The sequence below is a fragment of the Lipotes vexillifer genome, unplaced genomic scaffold, assembly GCF_000442215.2.
Source record: "Lipotes vexillifer unplaced genomic scaffold, Lipotes_vexillifer_v1.1 scaffold217, whole genome shotgun sequence".
NCBI lineage: Eukaryota > Metazoa > Chordata > Mammalia > Artiodactyla > Lipotidae > Lipotes > Lipotes vexillifer.
Genome location: NW_006788200.1, coordinates 8,427,690 through 8,446,860, shown reverse-complemented (window position 1 = coordinate 8,446,860; position 19,171 = coordinate 8,427,690). Strand labels below are relative to the sequence as shown.

The following is a 19,171-nucleotide window of genomic DNA, read 5'->3' as shown; positions in this document are numbered from 1 at the left end:
GACCGGGGCACGAACCCGCGTCCCCTGCATCGGCAGGCGGACCCTCAACCACTGAGCCACCAGGGAAGCCCCACCCCGTAGTTTTTTTTATAATCAGTGGCCACTCTGGCTACTGTAGACATATTAAGGAATTATGCTTAGAATCCAGATATTAGCTCTAGGAAACACGGCTCGCTTAAGGGAATTTTTGCAATCCTATAAAGTAATTTTGCTAGATTTTGAGAATGACATGTCTAAAGGTATGAAGTACATTCTGCTGTTATTCAGGGTTTCTGAGGACCTAGAATGCCTCTCTCTCTTCCCTCAGAGAGATAGAGTACCATTGCCAGAAATCCATGAGAAGCCATGCTCAACAAATACCACCAAGCTTGTATCTGTAGTGGTTGGAATAGTAGCCCCCAAAAGATATATCCACTCAGAACCTTAAAAATGTGTTTTTATTTGGAATAGAGATCTTTACAGATATAAATAAGGTAACCCTAACCCTTGCATTATACTAGATTTGGGTGGGCCACAAATCCAATGACAGGTGTCCTTATAAGAGACAGGAAAAGAGAAGATGCACAGAGACACACGAAAGAAGGAAATGTGAAGACTGAGGCAGAAATTGGAGGTATGCTGCCACAAGTCAAGGAATGACAGGAGCCACCAGAAACTGGAAGAGGCAAGGAAGAAGTCTCCCCTAGAGTCTTCGAAGGAACGTCACCCTGCCAACACCTTGTTGAACTTTTGGCCTCTAGAACTGTGAAAGAAAAAATTTCTGTTGTTTCAAGCCCCCAAGTTTGTGGTAACTTGTTGCAGCAGCACTACAAAACTAATATACTATCCATTGCTACAATTATATGCTTTGCCCTTATCAAAGCAAACTGTCAATTCCTTAAGATTTATGTGTCTGAGCATTTATTCTTGAAAAATCCTCATTCAGGTCTTTCACAAAACTACAACAAAGCCCCAGAAGGAAAAAAACAAGAAGGGGAAATGGATGCTAGATAAGAAAATCAAAAAAAGAAGAAGAGGTGCCAAAAACATTTTAAATTCCATTTATTATTTTTCTTCTCCTGCTTTTTATATAAAAATAAATCACTACACAATAATTTTTTCCATGGAATCCAAGTTACCTCATCTACTTAATGGTCAGATACCTTAGTGCAAGGGTGAATAATAATGTTCTCCTATCAGTTGTGTTACCTGTTGTAATGCTCTCCTCTTAAAATGTATTCTATTCAAATTAGCTTAATGGCAATGGAACCCAATAACCATGTTGCTGTATATTGACTATTTCCATTTTACCTCTAAAGTAAACACAATTTTATTTCTGACTTCTGCAAAGTCCTCTGTGGTTATGGAAGACTGCCTAGGACAGCTTTTCTCTACATGCTGGCTCAGCATCCCAGAATGCTTTGATCTTATGGCCTCTCAACATCAACCTGTACTTCCATAAATGCTGCAACGGGAAAAGACAGCAGAAGACAGTCTTGCACTGGCAATTATCTACTTCTGCTTGGAAGTGATATACATCATGCACATTTCATTGATCAAAGAAAATCACAGCTCAGGGTAGCAGGGAAGTGAAATCCTCCAGTGTTCCCAGAAAGGGGAGAACAGAAATATTAATAGTGGCTACCAAAATAAACAAATATTTCTCATTCTCATCTATTTGTATGCTTGAGTGACCACAAGTCTCAAAGATACTTGAAGTGATACCTAACTTCTCTAATCACTTATTGTTATACTAGAAAATAAAATTACAGTTCTAATCTTAGAAAGGAAGTTTTCTGAAAAAGAAGGAACATATCAAGAAATAGTCTTCTCAGGTGTTCTTTCTTGTACTTTAGGCAATGTAAATGTAATATTCCCCTACAAATGAAATTAGATTAGTATCATCATACCAAGGTAATTTGATAATAAAATTGCAACTCCTAAAATCATAGTCATGCAACTGAAATTCATTACTGAAATTGAATAATCAAAAGATAATAATATATGTTTTACTAATATTTTACTGAAAGCAATCATAGTTTTTGTTTCCATTGGGATGTTTTACGGAGCCTTCATAGAAAAATGAAAATAACATTGTTATTTTCAGTATTAACAGCATGATGATTTTGCCTAGTTTTTCAGATGGACAGCAAAGGTGTGAAGCTGCCAACTTTAATATATAATTAATATTAACCAAAACTAATCCAATTGCATAACAATGATTATAACCTGGTAATAAGATTTCAGCAAATATAACTTCACCTTTTGAGGATTTGACAATTTTAAAGTCAATAAATTTTCTAAATGAATGACTAGTTTGAATTGTAAACATACCATGAAATAAATACCAAAAAATAAATTATCCATAAATTTATATTAGTCTAAGTTTTTATTACTACTAAATTGTTCAACGAATACATATTAATGATAGCAAAGAATGGTGGAAAAGTAGAAAAATATGGCAACTAGGTTGTCTTTATAAAGAAGAAAAGAGGAAGAAATACATTTCCTGGAAGAAATCTAGTAAAGGAAGACAAAACTATTTAAAGTTGGCACAAAGATTCTGAATGGCACAAGAATATTAACTACCAATGGGAAATCCATTCATATTTATATAAAAATAAATATTAAGTAACAACACCACTCCACAATCATCTTTTCCTCCATCCTAGAAGTACCTTTTCATTTAAAAAAATCACTTTTTTTTTTTTTTTTTTTTTTTTTGCGGTACGCGGGCCTCTCACTGTTGCGGCCTCTCCCATTGGAGAGCACAGGCTCCGGAAGCGCAGGCTCAGCGGTCATGGCTCACGGGCCCAGCCACTCCGCGGCATGTGGGATCTTCCCAGACCAGAGCACGAACCCGTGTCCCCTGCAACGGCAGGCAGACTCTCAACCACTGCGCCACGAAGGAAGCCCTAAAAAATCACTTTTCAAACTTTGTAACCTTAAACCCCCTTTTTTGGTTTAGTAGTCATTAACTAAAATTTGAGATTCACCTCCAAGTTAATACCTCAAATAACCCAGAAAATTTTAACCTTTACAACAATAATAATAATACAGAAAGAAATGTTTGTCTGTTCTTAGATCCATAATGCATCATCTAAAAATTTTTTTTGACAGTGATCCCAGTGTAGCTGTGTGAAGGCATGCCTGAATCTCTTCAGGCCAAATTTAAAGGGCTATTGGTATTTATCAAGTGATGTCCAATTCCATTAGAAATCTTATTATTAACCTCTCAGTGAAGTACTGTTAGATAATTGATTTTTCAACCTATATAAATTCTTGAAGAAACAAGTTGTGCCATTCTAGCTTCAAATGTCAACCTCTAACTCAAGTTTTTTTGGCTTGATAAAAGAAATATATGTTTACATTCTCCATACTGTTCATGATTTTTCAGTTTGGCCTTAAAACGTAGTTTCCTCTATCCCTCCTAATTTTTTGATCATTTTAGTTCCCCTTTCCAGAGAATTTTCCATCTAATTGATTATATTTTCATTAGCTGAGGCAATGAGAATTACATATAATTTTCTGAGCACAAATCACATAAAGAAGGAAAGCCCACATCTGCTTTTTTCCAGAAAACTCGCTAATAACAGTCAGCATTATACCGCCTATTTTTAAAAAGTCATGAATAGAATGAGATCCTCCTTTATAGACACCTTGTTTAGACAAAGAAAACTGAAAAGGCAATATTATACCAATGTAAGTATTTTCATAACACAATTGTTATTTTAAACAGGTTACAATGTGGTCCCCTTGAAGCCAAGGACCTCTCCTATCTTGTTTCACTCTTGCTAGGTCCCTAGTTTCTACAGCAGGACTTAGTTTGTAGTAGGCTCTCCATGTGTGCTTGTGTACTGATCCATCAGTAAATATATTCAGTGTCCCTAGAGAAACTTCTAAGCCTGGACATAGGGACATGTGAATTAGGGAACAGAAATTATTTTTGTGACTCCTTAATTTATCTTGCCCAGTTTTATAATCTTGCAAAGTTTATCTCATATTGAAAGGAGCTGGAAACTTTTCTTGGCAATGTGAAATCTAAAATTATTATTATTATTATTTGCTGATGTTTGCCAAAAGCCTGGGTATGATAATTAATATTTGAAAAGTTACAGAAACATATTCACTGCCTGTTTCTTGAAACACTCTAAGCAACAGCACTATACCAATTCAAATATCTAGAAACTTAACTAATAAATTATACTAATTTCTTATAGAATGCTTTCACAAGGGGACTTTCAAGGGACTTTTTCTGCATGTTTATTTAAATGTTTGCAAACAAAAATGTGTTCATTTAATACTTGTGTAGTTTCAGAATTAAACATAGGAAATAAAATTTAATATTATGCTCTTGACTTAATGACTAGCATATATAATAATATTTATAACAAATATGTTTCAGCTGGTTTTGCAAAACTGCTGTCAAACATACTGTTCAGGATATTGCTAAACCCTTACATAATGACCAGTAATCAACTCTGAATTTACAGCAGGAAGAGAAGAGTTTTTTCTCTCTTGAAGAGTTGGTACAGAGAATTTCCTTTTATTCTTCTTTTTTATATTTCTGTACTTACTTCCAGGAAGGTGAGTATTAGGATTTGCACTCAGTCTATGATTGATAAATTGTTCCCACTCTTCTCTTGATCTTTTACTTTGGCTTTTAAACAGAATTTTTTAAATTGCTCTTGTAAATATCTTCCACTGTAAGCTACCTTAAATCTTTTATAAAAGGCAATGAAGTTAGAACAAGCAAGTTCTGGATATCCTTGGGAAATCTGGAGAAAACTTAGTAAAAAATACTGAACTTAGATTTTCTGAGCCTCAGCACTTTTATCCACAAAGTGAGACTAAAGTATGCACTTCACAAAGTTATTGGAAAGGTTGAGAGAAGTAAAAATAAAGTGTCTTAGGGCTTCCCTGGTGGTGCAGTGCTTAAGAATCCGCCTGCAAACGCAGGGGACACGGGTTTGAGCCCTGGTCCAGGAAGATACCACATGCCACGGAGCAACTAAACCCATTCGCCGCAACTACTGAGCCCACACTCTACAGCCCGCAAGCCACAACTACTGAGCCCACGTGCCACAACTACTGAAGCCCGCATGCCTATAGCCCGTGCTCTGCAACGAGAAGCCACCGCAATGAGAAGCCCGCGCACCACAACCAAGAGTAATCCCCGCTCGCCTCAACTAGAGAAAGCCCGCGTGCAGCAACGAAGACCCAACGCAGCCAAAAATAAATAAATTAAATAAATAAATTTAAAAATAAATAAATAAAGTGTCTTAGAACATTTGTGAGTAAATGGAAGGTGCTAAGTGTTTCCTAGCCAGATCCTATACTAAAATATTCATTCCATGCTAAGCTTTCTAGAACCAGGAGAACTCAAAGTCGTTGGCATCAGGATACTGATCATAAAAGCAACGAAAAAATAGTTGTATATTTTAACATAAAAATTAAAATGTCACCCTACAAATATCTTTTTTTTTTTTTTGCGGTACGCGGGCCTCTCACTGTTGTGGCCTCTTCCGTTGCGGAGCACAGGCTCCGGACGCCCAGGCTCAGCGGCCATGGCTCACGGACCCAGCCGCTCCGTGGCATGTGGGATCTTCCCGGTCCGGGGCATGAACCCGTGTCCCCTGCATCGGCAGGTGGACTCCCAATCACTGCGCCACCAGGGGAGCCCTACAAATATCTTTTAAATTACTTTTATTTAAAACAATTTTTTAAATCGCCCACTTTGAAACGTAAAACCTTAAGGGAAGGCAGATAGTTTCTGTAAATCTGCCTATAATTTTTTGTCCAGGGCTTGACATTTCATTCCAAGCTACAAATAAACTTGAAAATGACAATGTATTTGACTACGTTAAGATTCTGTGTTAAATATGATCAAGACTGCTTAATATTTCAGTATTCTTTCAAAAGTATCCTACTATTTGATCCAAGGAATATGGCAATTTGTTCCTACATTAGTTTTTTTGTTGTTTGATTCCAAGTTCTATTCAAGATGCAGCTATAAGTAATAGAATAAATATCTACAATAAATGGTAAGATTTGTTGAGATTTTAGTGAACACTTGGAATATATCTTTTAAAGTGACATCTGAAAAGATGGTTAGATAAGTAAAAATTAAAAAAAAAAACTAAAGCCAAAGCTTGGAAGTTAACTTACATTATCGAATTTGTTTCTGGATGTTCATTTCTTCCCGACGTGCTCAGACCTGGACAAAGACCGGGGCTGAAGGCCCATGAGGTTGGTCTTGGGCGGCCCCTCTCCAGAAAACACCCTTTGCCGCCTCTGCTGCGAGTAAGACCAGCTCCCCACCGCGCTGGAGCACACCAGCGTGGGCTTCCCGGGCCCGCACGCGCCCTCGCTGGGCGGCGCCGAGCACCGCAGCGCCGTGTACAGCAGCAGCGTGAGCACCAACAGGCTGGACACCGCGCAGATGGCGATGATCAGGTACACGTTCACATCCACCAGAGCGGCCTCCGCGCCAGCGGCGCCCGTCGACGCCCGCGAAGAGGCCTTGGGCGCCTGGCCGCTGTCCTCCAGCGACAGCAGCACGGTGGCCGTGGCCGTCAGCGCCGGCTCGCCGTGGTCCTTCACCAGCACCAGCAGGCGCTGGCGCGGCGCGTCCGCCTCGTCCAGGTCGCGCGTCGTGCTGATCTCGCCCGTGTACAGCCCCACGCGGAACGGGCTGCGCGCGCCACCCACCGCCGGCTGCAGCTCGTACGACAGCCACGCGTTGTAGCCCGAGTCCCCGTCCACCGCGCGCACCTTCGCCACCACGTGGCCCGCGCCCACCGACCGAGCCACCAGCTGGCTCAGCGCGCCCGCCCCGCCGCCCAGCCCAGGCAGCAGCAGCGCGGGCGCGTTGTCGTTCTCATCCAGCACGAAGAGGCGGCACACCCGCGTCGCGCGCGCTCACCTGGAACTGCAGCAGCTCCAGCTCCTCGTGGTCCAGCGGCTGCAGCGCGTACACCTTGCCGCTCTCCGCGTGCACCGACACGTAGCTCGACAGCGCTCGCTCGCCCACCCGCCGCTCCACCAGCGAGTAGGACACCAGCGCGTTCTCCTGCGCGTCCGCGTCCCAAGCCGACACCGTGAAAATGTGGCAGCCGGGCGGGTTGTTCTCCTTCACCAACACCGTGTACTCAGGCTGCGCGAACACGGGCGCGTTGTCGTTCACGTCGTCCGCTTCCACGGACACGCTGGCTGTGACCGACAGGGAAGGCGAGCTCCGTCCCTCGCGGTCACCACCACCTCATAGTTCGCCAGGCTCTCGCGATCCAGGGCGCTGTCCAGCACCAGCGAATAGTAATTCTTTTTTTTTTTTTTTTTTTTCTGCGTTACGCGGGCCTCTCACTGTTGTAGCCTCTCCCGTTGCGGAGCACAGGCTCCGGACGCGCAGGCTCAGCGGCCATGGCTCACGGGACCAGCCGCTCCGCGGCATGTTGGATCTCCCGGATAGGGGCATGAACCCGTGTCCCCTGCATCAGGAGGCGGACTCTCAACCACTGCGCCACCAGGGAAGCCCCGAATAGTAATTCTTGAAGGTGGACAGCAGCTTGAAGGGGACATGAGGCGTCAGGGTGCAGGTCACCTACCCATTGACAACAGAGTCACAGTCAGACAAGGAGATGAAGGCGATGACGGTGCTGAGTGGAGACTCCTCTCTTACAGGCAAACATGGATGTGACCACCAGTTCCGGAGCATTATCATTTACATCCAACACTTTCACTAAAACCTTGCAGTGATTTGACATTGGAGGACCTCCTTTATCAAGTGTTTTTACCTGAATTTCGTAGGACTTCGTTTCTTCATAATCCAGTCTACCAATTAGCCTAATTTCCCCTGAGCTGAATCAATTTTTAATTTTTGTTTTTGTTGTTTGTTTATGTTAAGAGAAACATCATTGCCAAAAGAAAGACAATTTCGCCATTTACACTTTTGTCAGCGTTAGAGGCGTTTAATGTGGTCATTAATGTTCCAGTTGCTGGAACATTAGTCGTATCTAATAAGTGTACTCTGTACACGGCCTGGGCAAACCATGGGGCGTTATCATTAACGTTGAGCACCATGATCAGCAGCTGAACTATACCTTCTAGTTCTGGTTTGCCCCCATCAGTGGCTGTCAATAATAAATGAAGTTCTGGTGTATCTTCTCTACCCACAGACTTCTTCAATTCAGGCGAAAGTGACTTACTCAGTTCATCACTTGCCTGTACATCCAAAGAGAAATAATCACTGGAGCTGAGAGTGTATGTTAGAAAAGCGTTGGTACCAATGTCTGCATCAGCAGCGCCCTCTATCAGGAAACGTGAATCCAGCAGCCTAGATTCAGGAATAAATAACCTTTGTTCTCTCACTCTAACTAAAGACCTGTGGATTATCATTAACATCCTTCACCTCCACTTCCACATGCAACACCTGCAGCGGCCTGTCCACAAGCACCTCCAGGTGAATACTATATTTCGTGTTCTGTTCGCATAGCTCCTCCAGGTCAATCCAAGAATTCACAAACAAAATGCCGTTCTGCAGATTTACCTCCAGAAAGTCCCCGTGGCTTTTGGACGCCACCCAGAACAGGTATGGCACCAACTCGGCCAGCTCCAGCCCCAGGTCCTGAGCGATGCGGCCCACGAAGGTGCCATATTTGGCCTCTTCAGGGACCGAGTTGTGGATCTGGCCATTGCCAGCCCCCCAGGCTGTGAAGAGCAGAATCGAGAGCAGCAGGCACCGGCCTCCCTGGCCACCTCTCCTTGGAAACAGCATCACAAAAGCACTACTCCTTTCCTACCGTTCTCACTTTACTTTAAAATATTGCCTTTTTTTCCCCTTCATATTTGAAATAATTTATCTCCTTACCATTTTTGTCTTCTCTCCAGCAGTGACAAAATGGGGCTTCCTTCTTTAGTTTTTGGTAATCAGTATATGGAATCTCAAGTGACCCTAAATGCCAAAAGAATCCTGAAAGAGAAGAACAAAGTTGGAGGACTCATACTTCCTGATTTCAAAACTTGCTACAAAGCTACAGTAATCAAAACAGTGTGGTATTGTCATAAAGACAGACATATAGACCAATGGAATAGAACAGAGAGCCCAGAAATAAATCCTTACATATATGGTCAGACAATTTTCAACAAAAGTGCTAAGACTATTCAATGGGAGGAAAGACAGTCTTTTCAACAAATGGTGCTGGGAAAACAGGAAATCCACATGCAAAAGAATGAAGTTATACCCTTACTTAACACCACATACAAACATTAACTCAAATAGATCCATGACCTAAATGTAAGACCTAAAACTGTAAAATTCTTAGAAGAAGATAGGGAAAAAGCTTCATGACATTGGGTTTGGTGATGATTCCTTGGATATGGTACAGGCAACAAAATTTTAAAAACAGACAAATTAGACTTCATAAAAGGTGAAAATTTTTTCTATCAAAAGACACTGTCAAGGACTTCCAGTTTCTAGTTCTGAATGTAAGGGGATTTGAAATCACCACTCCAACAAATAAAAAGCTGAGCAGACTGAAAAAAATCAACAACTCTTCTTGGCTGTGTAAGAGAGGGGAGGACACAGGGCAAACCACTACCCCCAAAATTAAAGCGACAGGGAAATACAGAAAGTCACAGATTACTTACTGGCACAGAGACCCAAGAGCAGAAGCCACTGTGGAAACCAGAGCTGGAGCAGGAATATCTGAACTGCAATAGACAAATTGCTGGAGGCTCAATGTAGATGGGGGGGAAGCAGTCATGAGGGCGGCTCAAAATATTTTGAAATTTACCTCCAGGAGCTTGACCAGATTCCCACAGTAAATATCAGAGAAAAATCCCCCTCATGCTTCTGGCAGTGGGAGGTGGAAATGAACCATTTTGAAATGTATTCTGTTCTTCTTAACAAGGCCTTCCCTCAGGGAAGCGAATTAATGGAAGACTAATTGTTGGCTTATTATCAGAGCCAATTCCAGCAGACTCTAGATTTCTGTGAGGGAGAAGAAAAATACCAAATTCCAGGGCATTCTAGCCATTCTGTCTGACATGGGGTGGAGGGGAATGAGAAACACTTGTGAAGTTCATAGTTCAGAAGTGTAATATCAGTAAAAGACTGAGACCTAACCATAGGACTATAGAATGCTTCCCCTCTTCCCACACCTCAACATCTCATTATTACTAGGCTTTTTATAGCAGTTCCTTCTGCCTGGTATATCATGTCCAGCTATCAACAAAAATTATGAGGCATAGCAAAAGGGGCGGGGGGAACTCCACAATTTGAAGAGCAGAGCAAATATCAGAACCAGATTTGACAGGGATTTTGGAATTATCAGACTGGTAATTTAAATCAGCTATGATTAATGTGCTAATGGCTCCAATGGATAAAGTAGAAAGCATGTAATAAAAGAAGAGATGGTCAATGTAAACAGAGATGGAAATCCTAAGAAAGAACCAAAAAGAGTGGGAGGGAGGGAGACGCAAGAGGGAAGAGATATGGGAACATATGTATATGTATAACTGATTCACTTTGTTATAAAGCAGAAACTAACACACCGTGGTAAAGCAATTATACTCCAATAAAGATGTTAAAAAAAAAAAGAAATATTAGACCCCATTTTTGAAAAAAAAAAACCCATTTAAAAGAAAATGTAACAGAAATGAAAGATGACTTTGATGGGCTCAGTAGTAGATTGGACATGGATGAGGAAAGAATCTCTGAGCTAGATGATATATCAATAGATTCCTCAAAAACCAAAAAGCAAAGAGAACAAAAATTGAAAAAATAGAACAGAAAATCCAAGGACTGTGGGACAACTTTAAAAAAGATATAGCATTAAAAAAAGGGCGGGGGTGTATAACATACTCATAGTGGGAATACCAGAAGAAAGAGAGAAAGGAAAAGAAGAAATATTTGAAATAATAATGACCGAGAATTTCCTCCAAATTAATTTCAGACATCAAATCACAGATCCAGGAAGCTCAGATAACACCAAGCAGAATAAACACCAAAAAGTCTGCACCTGGCATATCAGTTTCAAACTATAGAAAATCAAAGATTAAATAAAAATCCTGTTATTTTACTACAGCTTTATGTTACCATCAGGGGAGACTGGGTGAAAGGTATTATTTCTTACAACTGAATTTGAATGTACAATTATCTCAAAATAAAAAGTTTAATTGAGGGCTTCCCTGGTGGCGCAGTGCTTGAGAGTCCGCCTGCCGATGCAGGAGACGCGGGTTCGTGCCCCGTTTCGGGAAGATCCCACATGCCGCGGAGCGGCTGGGCCCGTGAGCCATGGCCACTGAGCCTGCGCGTCTGGAGCCTGTGCTCCGCAAATGGGAGAGGCCACAACAGTGAGAGGCCCGCATAATGCAAGGAAAAAAAAAAAAAAAAAAAAAAAAGTTTAATTGAAAAAAAAATCCTGAAAGAAGCCAGAGGGAAAATACACTTTACCTATAGAGAAACAAAGATAAAAATTACATCTCACTTCTCCTCAAAACCCATAAGAACTTTCTCAACTTGATAATGAGAATCCATGACAAACATATAAATAACATTATACTTAATTGTGAAGGACTGAATGTCTTCAACCTCAGATTGGGAACAAGGCAAAGATATCTGGTCTCACTACTCTTATTTGTTTTAGCATAGTGAAGGAAGTTCTACTCTGTGCCATAAACCAAGACAAGGAAATAAGAGGCATATAGATGAGAAAGAAAGAAAACTGTCCCTATTTACAGGGGCAGTAAAAAACCTCCTAGAAAAAAACCTCCTAGAAAAGTGAATTCAGCAATGTCACAGAAAACAAGATAAACATACAAAAATGAATGTATTGGGCTTCCCTGGTGGCGCAGTGGTTGAGAGTCCGCCTGCCAATGCAGGGGACACGGGTTCGTGCCCCGGTCCTGGAAGATCCCACATGCCGTGGAGTGGCTGGGCCCGTGAGCCATGGCCACTGAGCCTGCGTGTCCGGAGCGCGTGCTCCGCAATGGGAGAGGCCGCAACAGTGAGAGGCCCATGTACTGCAAAAAAAAAAAAGAATGTATTTCCATATAGTAACAATGAAAATATACATACCAAAATTAAATTTAAAATACAATACCATTTACATTAGCTCAAAAAAGATACTTAGGTGTAAGTGTATTCTGTATTCTGAAAACTACAAAACACTAATGAAAGAAATTGAAGAATATCTTAAGTGGAGAGACCTACTGTGTTCATGAATTGGATAACTCGACACTTCATGGAGAGATGTCAATTTTCCCTGAATTAACATATAGATTTAACACAATTCCTACCAAAATCTTAACAAGATTTTCTATAGATATAGACAAGATTACATGGAATAACAAAGGAACTATAATACTTGAAGCAATTTTTAAAAACAATAAAAAAGTAGAATGAATCAGTGTATCCTATTATTTATTATACAGCTACAGAAATCAAGACTGTGTTATTAGTAGATAAATAGACAGGTAGATCAAGGGAACAAAATAAATAATCCAAAAATAGACACATGCTAATGTGCTGAACTAACTGAATCTTGACAGAGTTGCAAAAGCAATTAAATACAGGAAAGATAGCTTTTCCAGCAAGTAGTGTTAGAGCAATTGGACTTTGTTAGGAAAACAAACAAACAAAAAAACCCCGCCTAAGTCTCATATCTTATACTAAAATCAATTCAAAATGGATCATGAACCTAAAACATAAAACTCTAAAACTTTTAGAAAAAAATATAGGAGAAAATCTTTAGGATCTAAGGGTAAGCAAAGAGTTCTTAGACTTGACACCAAAAGCACAGTCTGTAAAAGAAAAAAAAGTGATAAATTGGAAGTCATCAAAATTTAAGAACTTTTACTCTGTGAAATATTTAGAGTATGAGAATAAAAGCTAAAATTTTGGAGAAATTGTCTGCAAGCACATAACTGACAAAGAACTTGTATCTAGAATCTATAATGGATAATCAAAACTCAATAGCAAAAAATCAAACAGCCCAATTAGAACATGGGCAAAAGACATGAAGAAACATTTCTCCTGCTGGAGAGGGTGTGGAGAAAAAGGAACCCTCTTGCACTGTTGGTGGAAATGTAAATTGATACAGCCACTATGGAGAACAGTGTGGAGGTTCCTTAAAAAACTAAAAATAGAACTACCTTACAACCCAGCAATCCTACTACTGGGCATATACCCTGAGAAAACCATAATTCAAAAAGATTCAAGTACCACAATGTTCATTGCGGCTCTGTTTACAATAGCCAGGACATGGAAACAACCTAAATGTCCATTGACAGATGAATGGATAAAGAAGATGTGGCACATATATACAATGGAATATTACTCAGCCATAAAAGGAAATGAAATTGAGTTATTTGTAGTGAGGTAGATGGACCTAGAGTCTGTCATACAGAGTGAAGTAAGTCAGAAAGGGAAAAACAAATACCATATGCTAACATGTATATATGGAATCTAAAAAAAAAAAAAGTTCTGAAGAACCTAGGGGCAGGACAGGAATAAAGATGCAGACATAAAGAATGGACTTGAGGACACGAGGAGGGAGAAGGGTAAGCTGGGACGAAGTGAGAGAGTGGCATGAACATGTATACACTACCAAATGTAAAATAGGTAGCTAGTGGGAAGCAACCACATAGCACATGGAGATCAGCTCGGTGCTTTGTGATCACCTAGAGGGGTGGGAGGGAGACACAAGAGGGAGGAGATATGGGGATATATGTATATGTATAGCTGATTCACTTTGTTATAAAGCAGAAACTAACACACCATTGTAAAGCAATTATACTCCAATAAATATGTTTAAAAAAAGAATTCTAGGAAGCACACAGGAGGGAGGGAGACACAAGCTGGAGGGGAGATGTTGGTTGAAGGAGAGTTATGTTTTCAGTGGAACAGACTCTCAAGCATGTTTAAAAGCTGTTGGAAAGAGTGTGGTTTAGACTATGAATAAGAGAAACAGGATAACTGATAATGTAAGACCCCTGAGAAGCTGGGAGGGGCAGGCGTTCAAGCATGGGGGGAAGGCTTGGTCTTGGTTGTGAAGAGGGATCACTGCTTTCACTGAATCAGAAGAGGGTGCAGAGAGAATGAGTTCAAATGGGTGTGGACGTGCATACCTGGTATCCACTTGCTCCTCAAATGAATTTACCTTGCTCCTCAAATGAATTTACCTCCAGATCAAAGCAATAGCTTTGAGCCAAGCCCTGTCTTAGGTGCTTGAGATGTGTGAGTGAATGACACAGACAAAGATCTTGTGGAGTTAGAGTCAATTTTGGTTATTTTTTCCTTATTATATTTTTTCATTTTATTTCGTGTTAAAGGGTAATGTGGCTGCAAGTTTTTCTGAGAAGGTAAAGGTCAGGCTACTGCTGTAAGGAAGCTGGCAGGAAGTTGGGGAGGCCCAAAGGGAAAGTGTAAAAACCTTGTCATTGAGGGCAGGACAGAGAAACTTACCCCATTTTGGGGGGCACTGGGGAGGTCCTTTTAAAGTTCAACCTTTGCCTTTATGAAAAACCATTGGGTGGACTCTTGTGCAGCTCTCTCCAGCCAAGCTTGGCTCCTAGGCAAAGATCTAGAGAAAGCAACAAAAAGAAGGTTTAGCTACAAGAAGACTCTTAAATTAATTTTCTCCCTGTGCATTTGTGCCCAATTTTATGTCTACTTGTTTATGCTTTATCTCCTTTACCTTCAGTGCACTTGACAAAAGTTAATCTATTTTATTGATATGTTCAAATAATTTTTTTCCCCTTTTATCTCTATTATGGTTACCTTGATTAATTTAACTCTCATTTATGTTTGTTCATTTCAATGCTTTTTTTCTCAGCTTTTCCCCCATGAATACATAGTTAATTTATTATTTTTCTTGCTTAATACCAAAGCATTTAAGACTATACATTTTTCTGAAGATAGTTTTGGATCCATGCATTTGATTTTGGTATATAATGTTCTTTAATTTCTAAAATGTTTGTAATTTAATTGTAATCTTTCATTTTCTCTTTTTTTTTTCCCAAGAGTTACTGAAAATAGAGTTTTTTAGATTTCCAGTGGGTTAGAGTCAATTATTATATATTTGATTTTATTACATTGTGGTGAAAGAATGTGGGTTGTATAATTAACACTATTACTGATTTAATTAAGGTATATTTATGTCCTTATATGTTATCAAATTTTATAATCATTCCACAGACAGACACTTGGAAATAATGTACATTGTTAATAGGCTTAGAAAATTTGATAATCATTCCTTTGTACAACTATTGCTTATTGAGTTTCTAATATGTGCAAGGAATTACGGTAGGTACTGGGAATGTAGGGAGAACAAGATAGTCAGGGTCCCTGTCCTGATAGAACTTATGTACTAGTGCAAGAGACAGGGAGAAAAAATTACATATCAAATAAAATGTTTATAAGTTGCCATGAGTGCTATAAAAGAAGCAAGGAAAAGGAATTGAGGTAGAGATAGCAGACTGCACTCTGCATAGGGTGATCAAGAAAGGCCACCAGAAGAACTTATACTCAGGCAAAGTCCTAGAGGATCATAAGCTACTGGCCAAATAAAGCTTTGGAGGGAGATCTTTCCCTGGAGAAAGAATAGGAGAGAACAAGGGAGCTAGCGGTACTTGCAAGGGAATGATTACAATGAGAAGTTATGGACTTCAGGTTAGACAGTGAAGGGAGGAAGAAATAAGCAGTCAGAAAGTTACAGGGCCAGTAATTTGGCAACCTCCTAAGAGCTGAAGAATTTGGGGATGTAGGGGTTTGTGATTTAACGATGTAGGTAGAACAAGGGTGGAGGACAGAGAGTAGGGTGTTTAAACTCAAGATTTTAGAGACAATGCAGTTTTTGGTGATGACTATCTAAGATGTGACCAGGGGAGGGGGTGACTGAATTCAACATTGTTGATGAAAGGGTAAGGATCCAGGGATCTGGAGCACTGGAAAGTTCATCTCTATGGACATTGTTGTAGGACTTTGGGCAGAGAAGAAAACTAGAGGCCAAAATCAGTTTATTGTACTTTATTGTTAGATTACCTATATTTTAAATAAATTTAATCTAACTGAAAAAAAATTTTGACCAAAGAAGAAATACAAATGGCAAAGAAACATATGAAAATATTTTTAACACCAGTAGCATTTGGGGAAATGCAAATTAAAACTATAATGAGATATCATTACACATCTACCAGAATGGCTAAAATATAAATTTCTGACATCAAATGTTAGCAAGAATGCAGGAAAACTGGATCATTCATATGTGGCTGATGAGAATACAGAATATGACAGACATTCTGGAAAACAGATTGGCCAATTCTTTTGGAAAAAAATAGACTTAAAATTGCACTCCTGGGCATTTATCCCAGAGAAGTGAAAACTTATGTTCACACAAAAACCTCTAGACAAATATTGATAGCAACATTATAATATTCAAAACACTGAAAACAAAACAAAACAAGATACTCTTCGATGAGAGAATAGGGGGAAAAAAGCTGAAAAATACAGTAACTGAAGTGAAAAATTCACCAGAGGGGTTCAACAGCAGATATGAGTAGGCAGAATAAAGAATCAGCACACTTGAAGATATAGGACAATGGAAATGTTTGAGTAACAGAAAGAAAAAAGATTGAAGAAAAGTAAAGGGAGCCTAAGGGACTTATGAGACACCATCAAGAATAAGAATATATGTATTATTGGAGTCCAAAAATGAGAAGAGAAGGAGAAATGGGTATAAAGATTATTTGACAAAATAGTAGTCAAAAACTTCCCAAATTTGATGAGAGACGTGTATCTACAAATCCAAGAAATTCAAGGAACTCCAAGTAGAATAAATATAAAGAAACGGACACTAAGACACATTATAACCAAACTGTCAGAAGACAACGGGAGAATCTTGAAAGCAGCAAAAAAGAAATTACTTGGCATGTACAAATGATGCTCAATAAAATTATCAACTGGCTTTTTATCAGAAAACTTGGAAGCCACAAGGCAGTAGAATGATATTTACAATTCTGAAAGAAAAATTTGTCAATCAAGAATTTCATATCTGGCAAAAATGTCCTTCAAAAGTGACATTCCAAAATAAACAAAAGCAAGGGAGTTCATTACCACTAGACCTGCCTTAAGGAAATGCTAAAGAGAGTCCTTTGGGTTCAAATCAAAGGATGCTAGATAGTAACTTAAATTTGAATGATAATATAAAGATCTCCAGCAATGTAAATACATGGGCATATATAAAAGCCAATATTATTGTAATTTTGATTAGTAAGTCTGCTTTTTGTTTTCTACATAATTTAAAAGACAAATGCATAAAAATAATTTAAATCTGCTATTGGACACACAATGTATAAAAATGTAATGTGTGATGTCAAACATAAAGATGGGGAGATGAAGCTGCATAGGAATAGAGTTCTTGTATGTGACTGAAGTTAAGGTGGTATCAATTCGATGAGATTGTTATAACTTTAGGATGTATACGTAATCCCCATGGTAATCACAAAAATAATATCTATAGAAAAACACAAAAGGAAATGAAAAGGGAATCAATACATGTGATTACAAAAAATCAACTAAACACAAAAGAAGGTGGTAATGGAGTAAATGAGGGACCAAAAAGAGCTATAAAGCATACATAAAACAAACAGAAAAATGGCAGAAATAAATTCTTCTTTATGAGTATACTATTATTCTAAAGGTACATGGATTAAATTCTCCATTCAAAAGGCAGATATTGGCATAATGGATTAAAAACATAATCGTATTCTGTGCTGTCTACAGAAGACATAATTTAGATTCAAAAATTGAATCAAGATTCAATACAAGACTGAAAATAAAGGATTGGAAATTATGCGTACACACCCACACAGCAAACAGTAACCATACAAAAGCTAGAGTAGCTATACTTATATCAGACAAAACAGACTTTAAACTAAAAATGATACTAGAGAAAAAAGAGTAACTTTATGTTGATAAAAGGGTCAATGCATCTTTAAATTATAAAAATTATAAACATATACCCACCTAACAACAGAACGCCTAAACACATAAAGCAAAGACTGATAGAAATGACTGCAGAAATAAACAATTCCACAATAGTCAGAAACTTCAATACTCCACTATCAATCCTATATGAAACAACCATGCATAAAATCAACAAGGAAACAGAAGACTTGAACAACAGTCTATACAAACTAGACCTAACAGACTTTTACAGAGAACTCCATCAACAGCAGCAAAATATACACTCTTCTCAAGTACACATGGAACACTCTCCAGGTTGAGACATAAAGCAAACCTCAATAAATTTAAAAAAGATTTAACTCACTAAAGGATGTTCCCCTTTAATGGAAATTAGAAATTAATAACAGAAAGAAGTTTAGGAAATGCAAAAAATATGTAAAAATTAACAATACATTACTAACTAACCACTTGGGAAAAGAAGAAACATCAAGAAAAATAAAAAAATAGTTTGAGGTAAATGAAAATATAGCACAACATACCAAAACTTAATGGGAGACAAGTGCTTAGAGGGAAATTTACAACTGTAAGTTCAAAGAGAAGAATGATCTTAAATTAATAAACTAAACTTCCACCTTAAGACACTGAAGGAAAAAAAAAAGAAGAGCAAACTAAACCTTAATCAATCAGAAGGAAGTAAATAATAATGCTTACAAAAGATACTGATGAACTAGAGTACAGAAAAAGAATGCAATAAATATCAATAAAACAAAAGGACAGTTCTTTAAAAAGATCATTAAAATTGACAAACCTTTCACTAGACTGACAAAAAGAAAGAAAGAGAGAGAAAAGAATCAAATAACTAAAATTGGAAATGAGAGAAGGAACACTACTACTGACCTTATAGAAATAAGAAGAATGCTAAGTTTATACTATGAACAAGTGTGGGCCAACAAATTAGAGAATATAGACGAAATGGAAAAATTCCTGGAAAGATAGAAACTAACAAAATTGAGTTTAGAAAAAATATAAAAATCTGAATAGACCTATAACAAGTGAAGAGATTGAATTAGAAAAAAAAAAAAAAAAAAAAAAACAACTTCCCACAAGGAAAATCCCAGAACCAGATAGTCATTTTAAAAAGGTTCTTCAGGGCTTCCCTGGTGGCGCAGTGGTTGAGAGTCCGCCTGCGGATGCAGGGCACACGGGTTCGTGCCCCGGTCTGGGAAG

The 19,171-nt window shown here is 38.9% G+C and overlaps 1 protein-coding gene across 1 annotated transcript; it reads right to left on the bottom strand.

Annotated features, from left to right (window-relative positions):
- Positions 1-6,143: 6,143 nt before the first annotated feature.
- LOC103070121 (protocadherin alpha-1) lies at positions 6,144-8,752 on the bottom strand. Its single transcript, XM_007472065.1, is given in 9 exon segments — positions 6,144-6,221; positions 6,223-6,874; positions 6,876-7,215; positions 7,218-7,302; positions 7,529-7,664; positions 7,666-7,840; positions 7,843-7,902; positions 7,905-8,352; positions 8,354-8,752. Coding segments are annotated over 9 exon segments (2,373 nt in total).
- Positions 8,753-19,171: the final 10,419 nt, after the last annotated feature.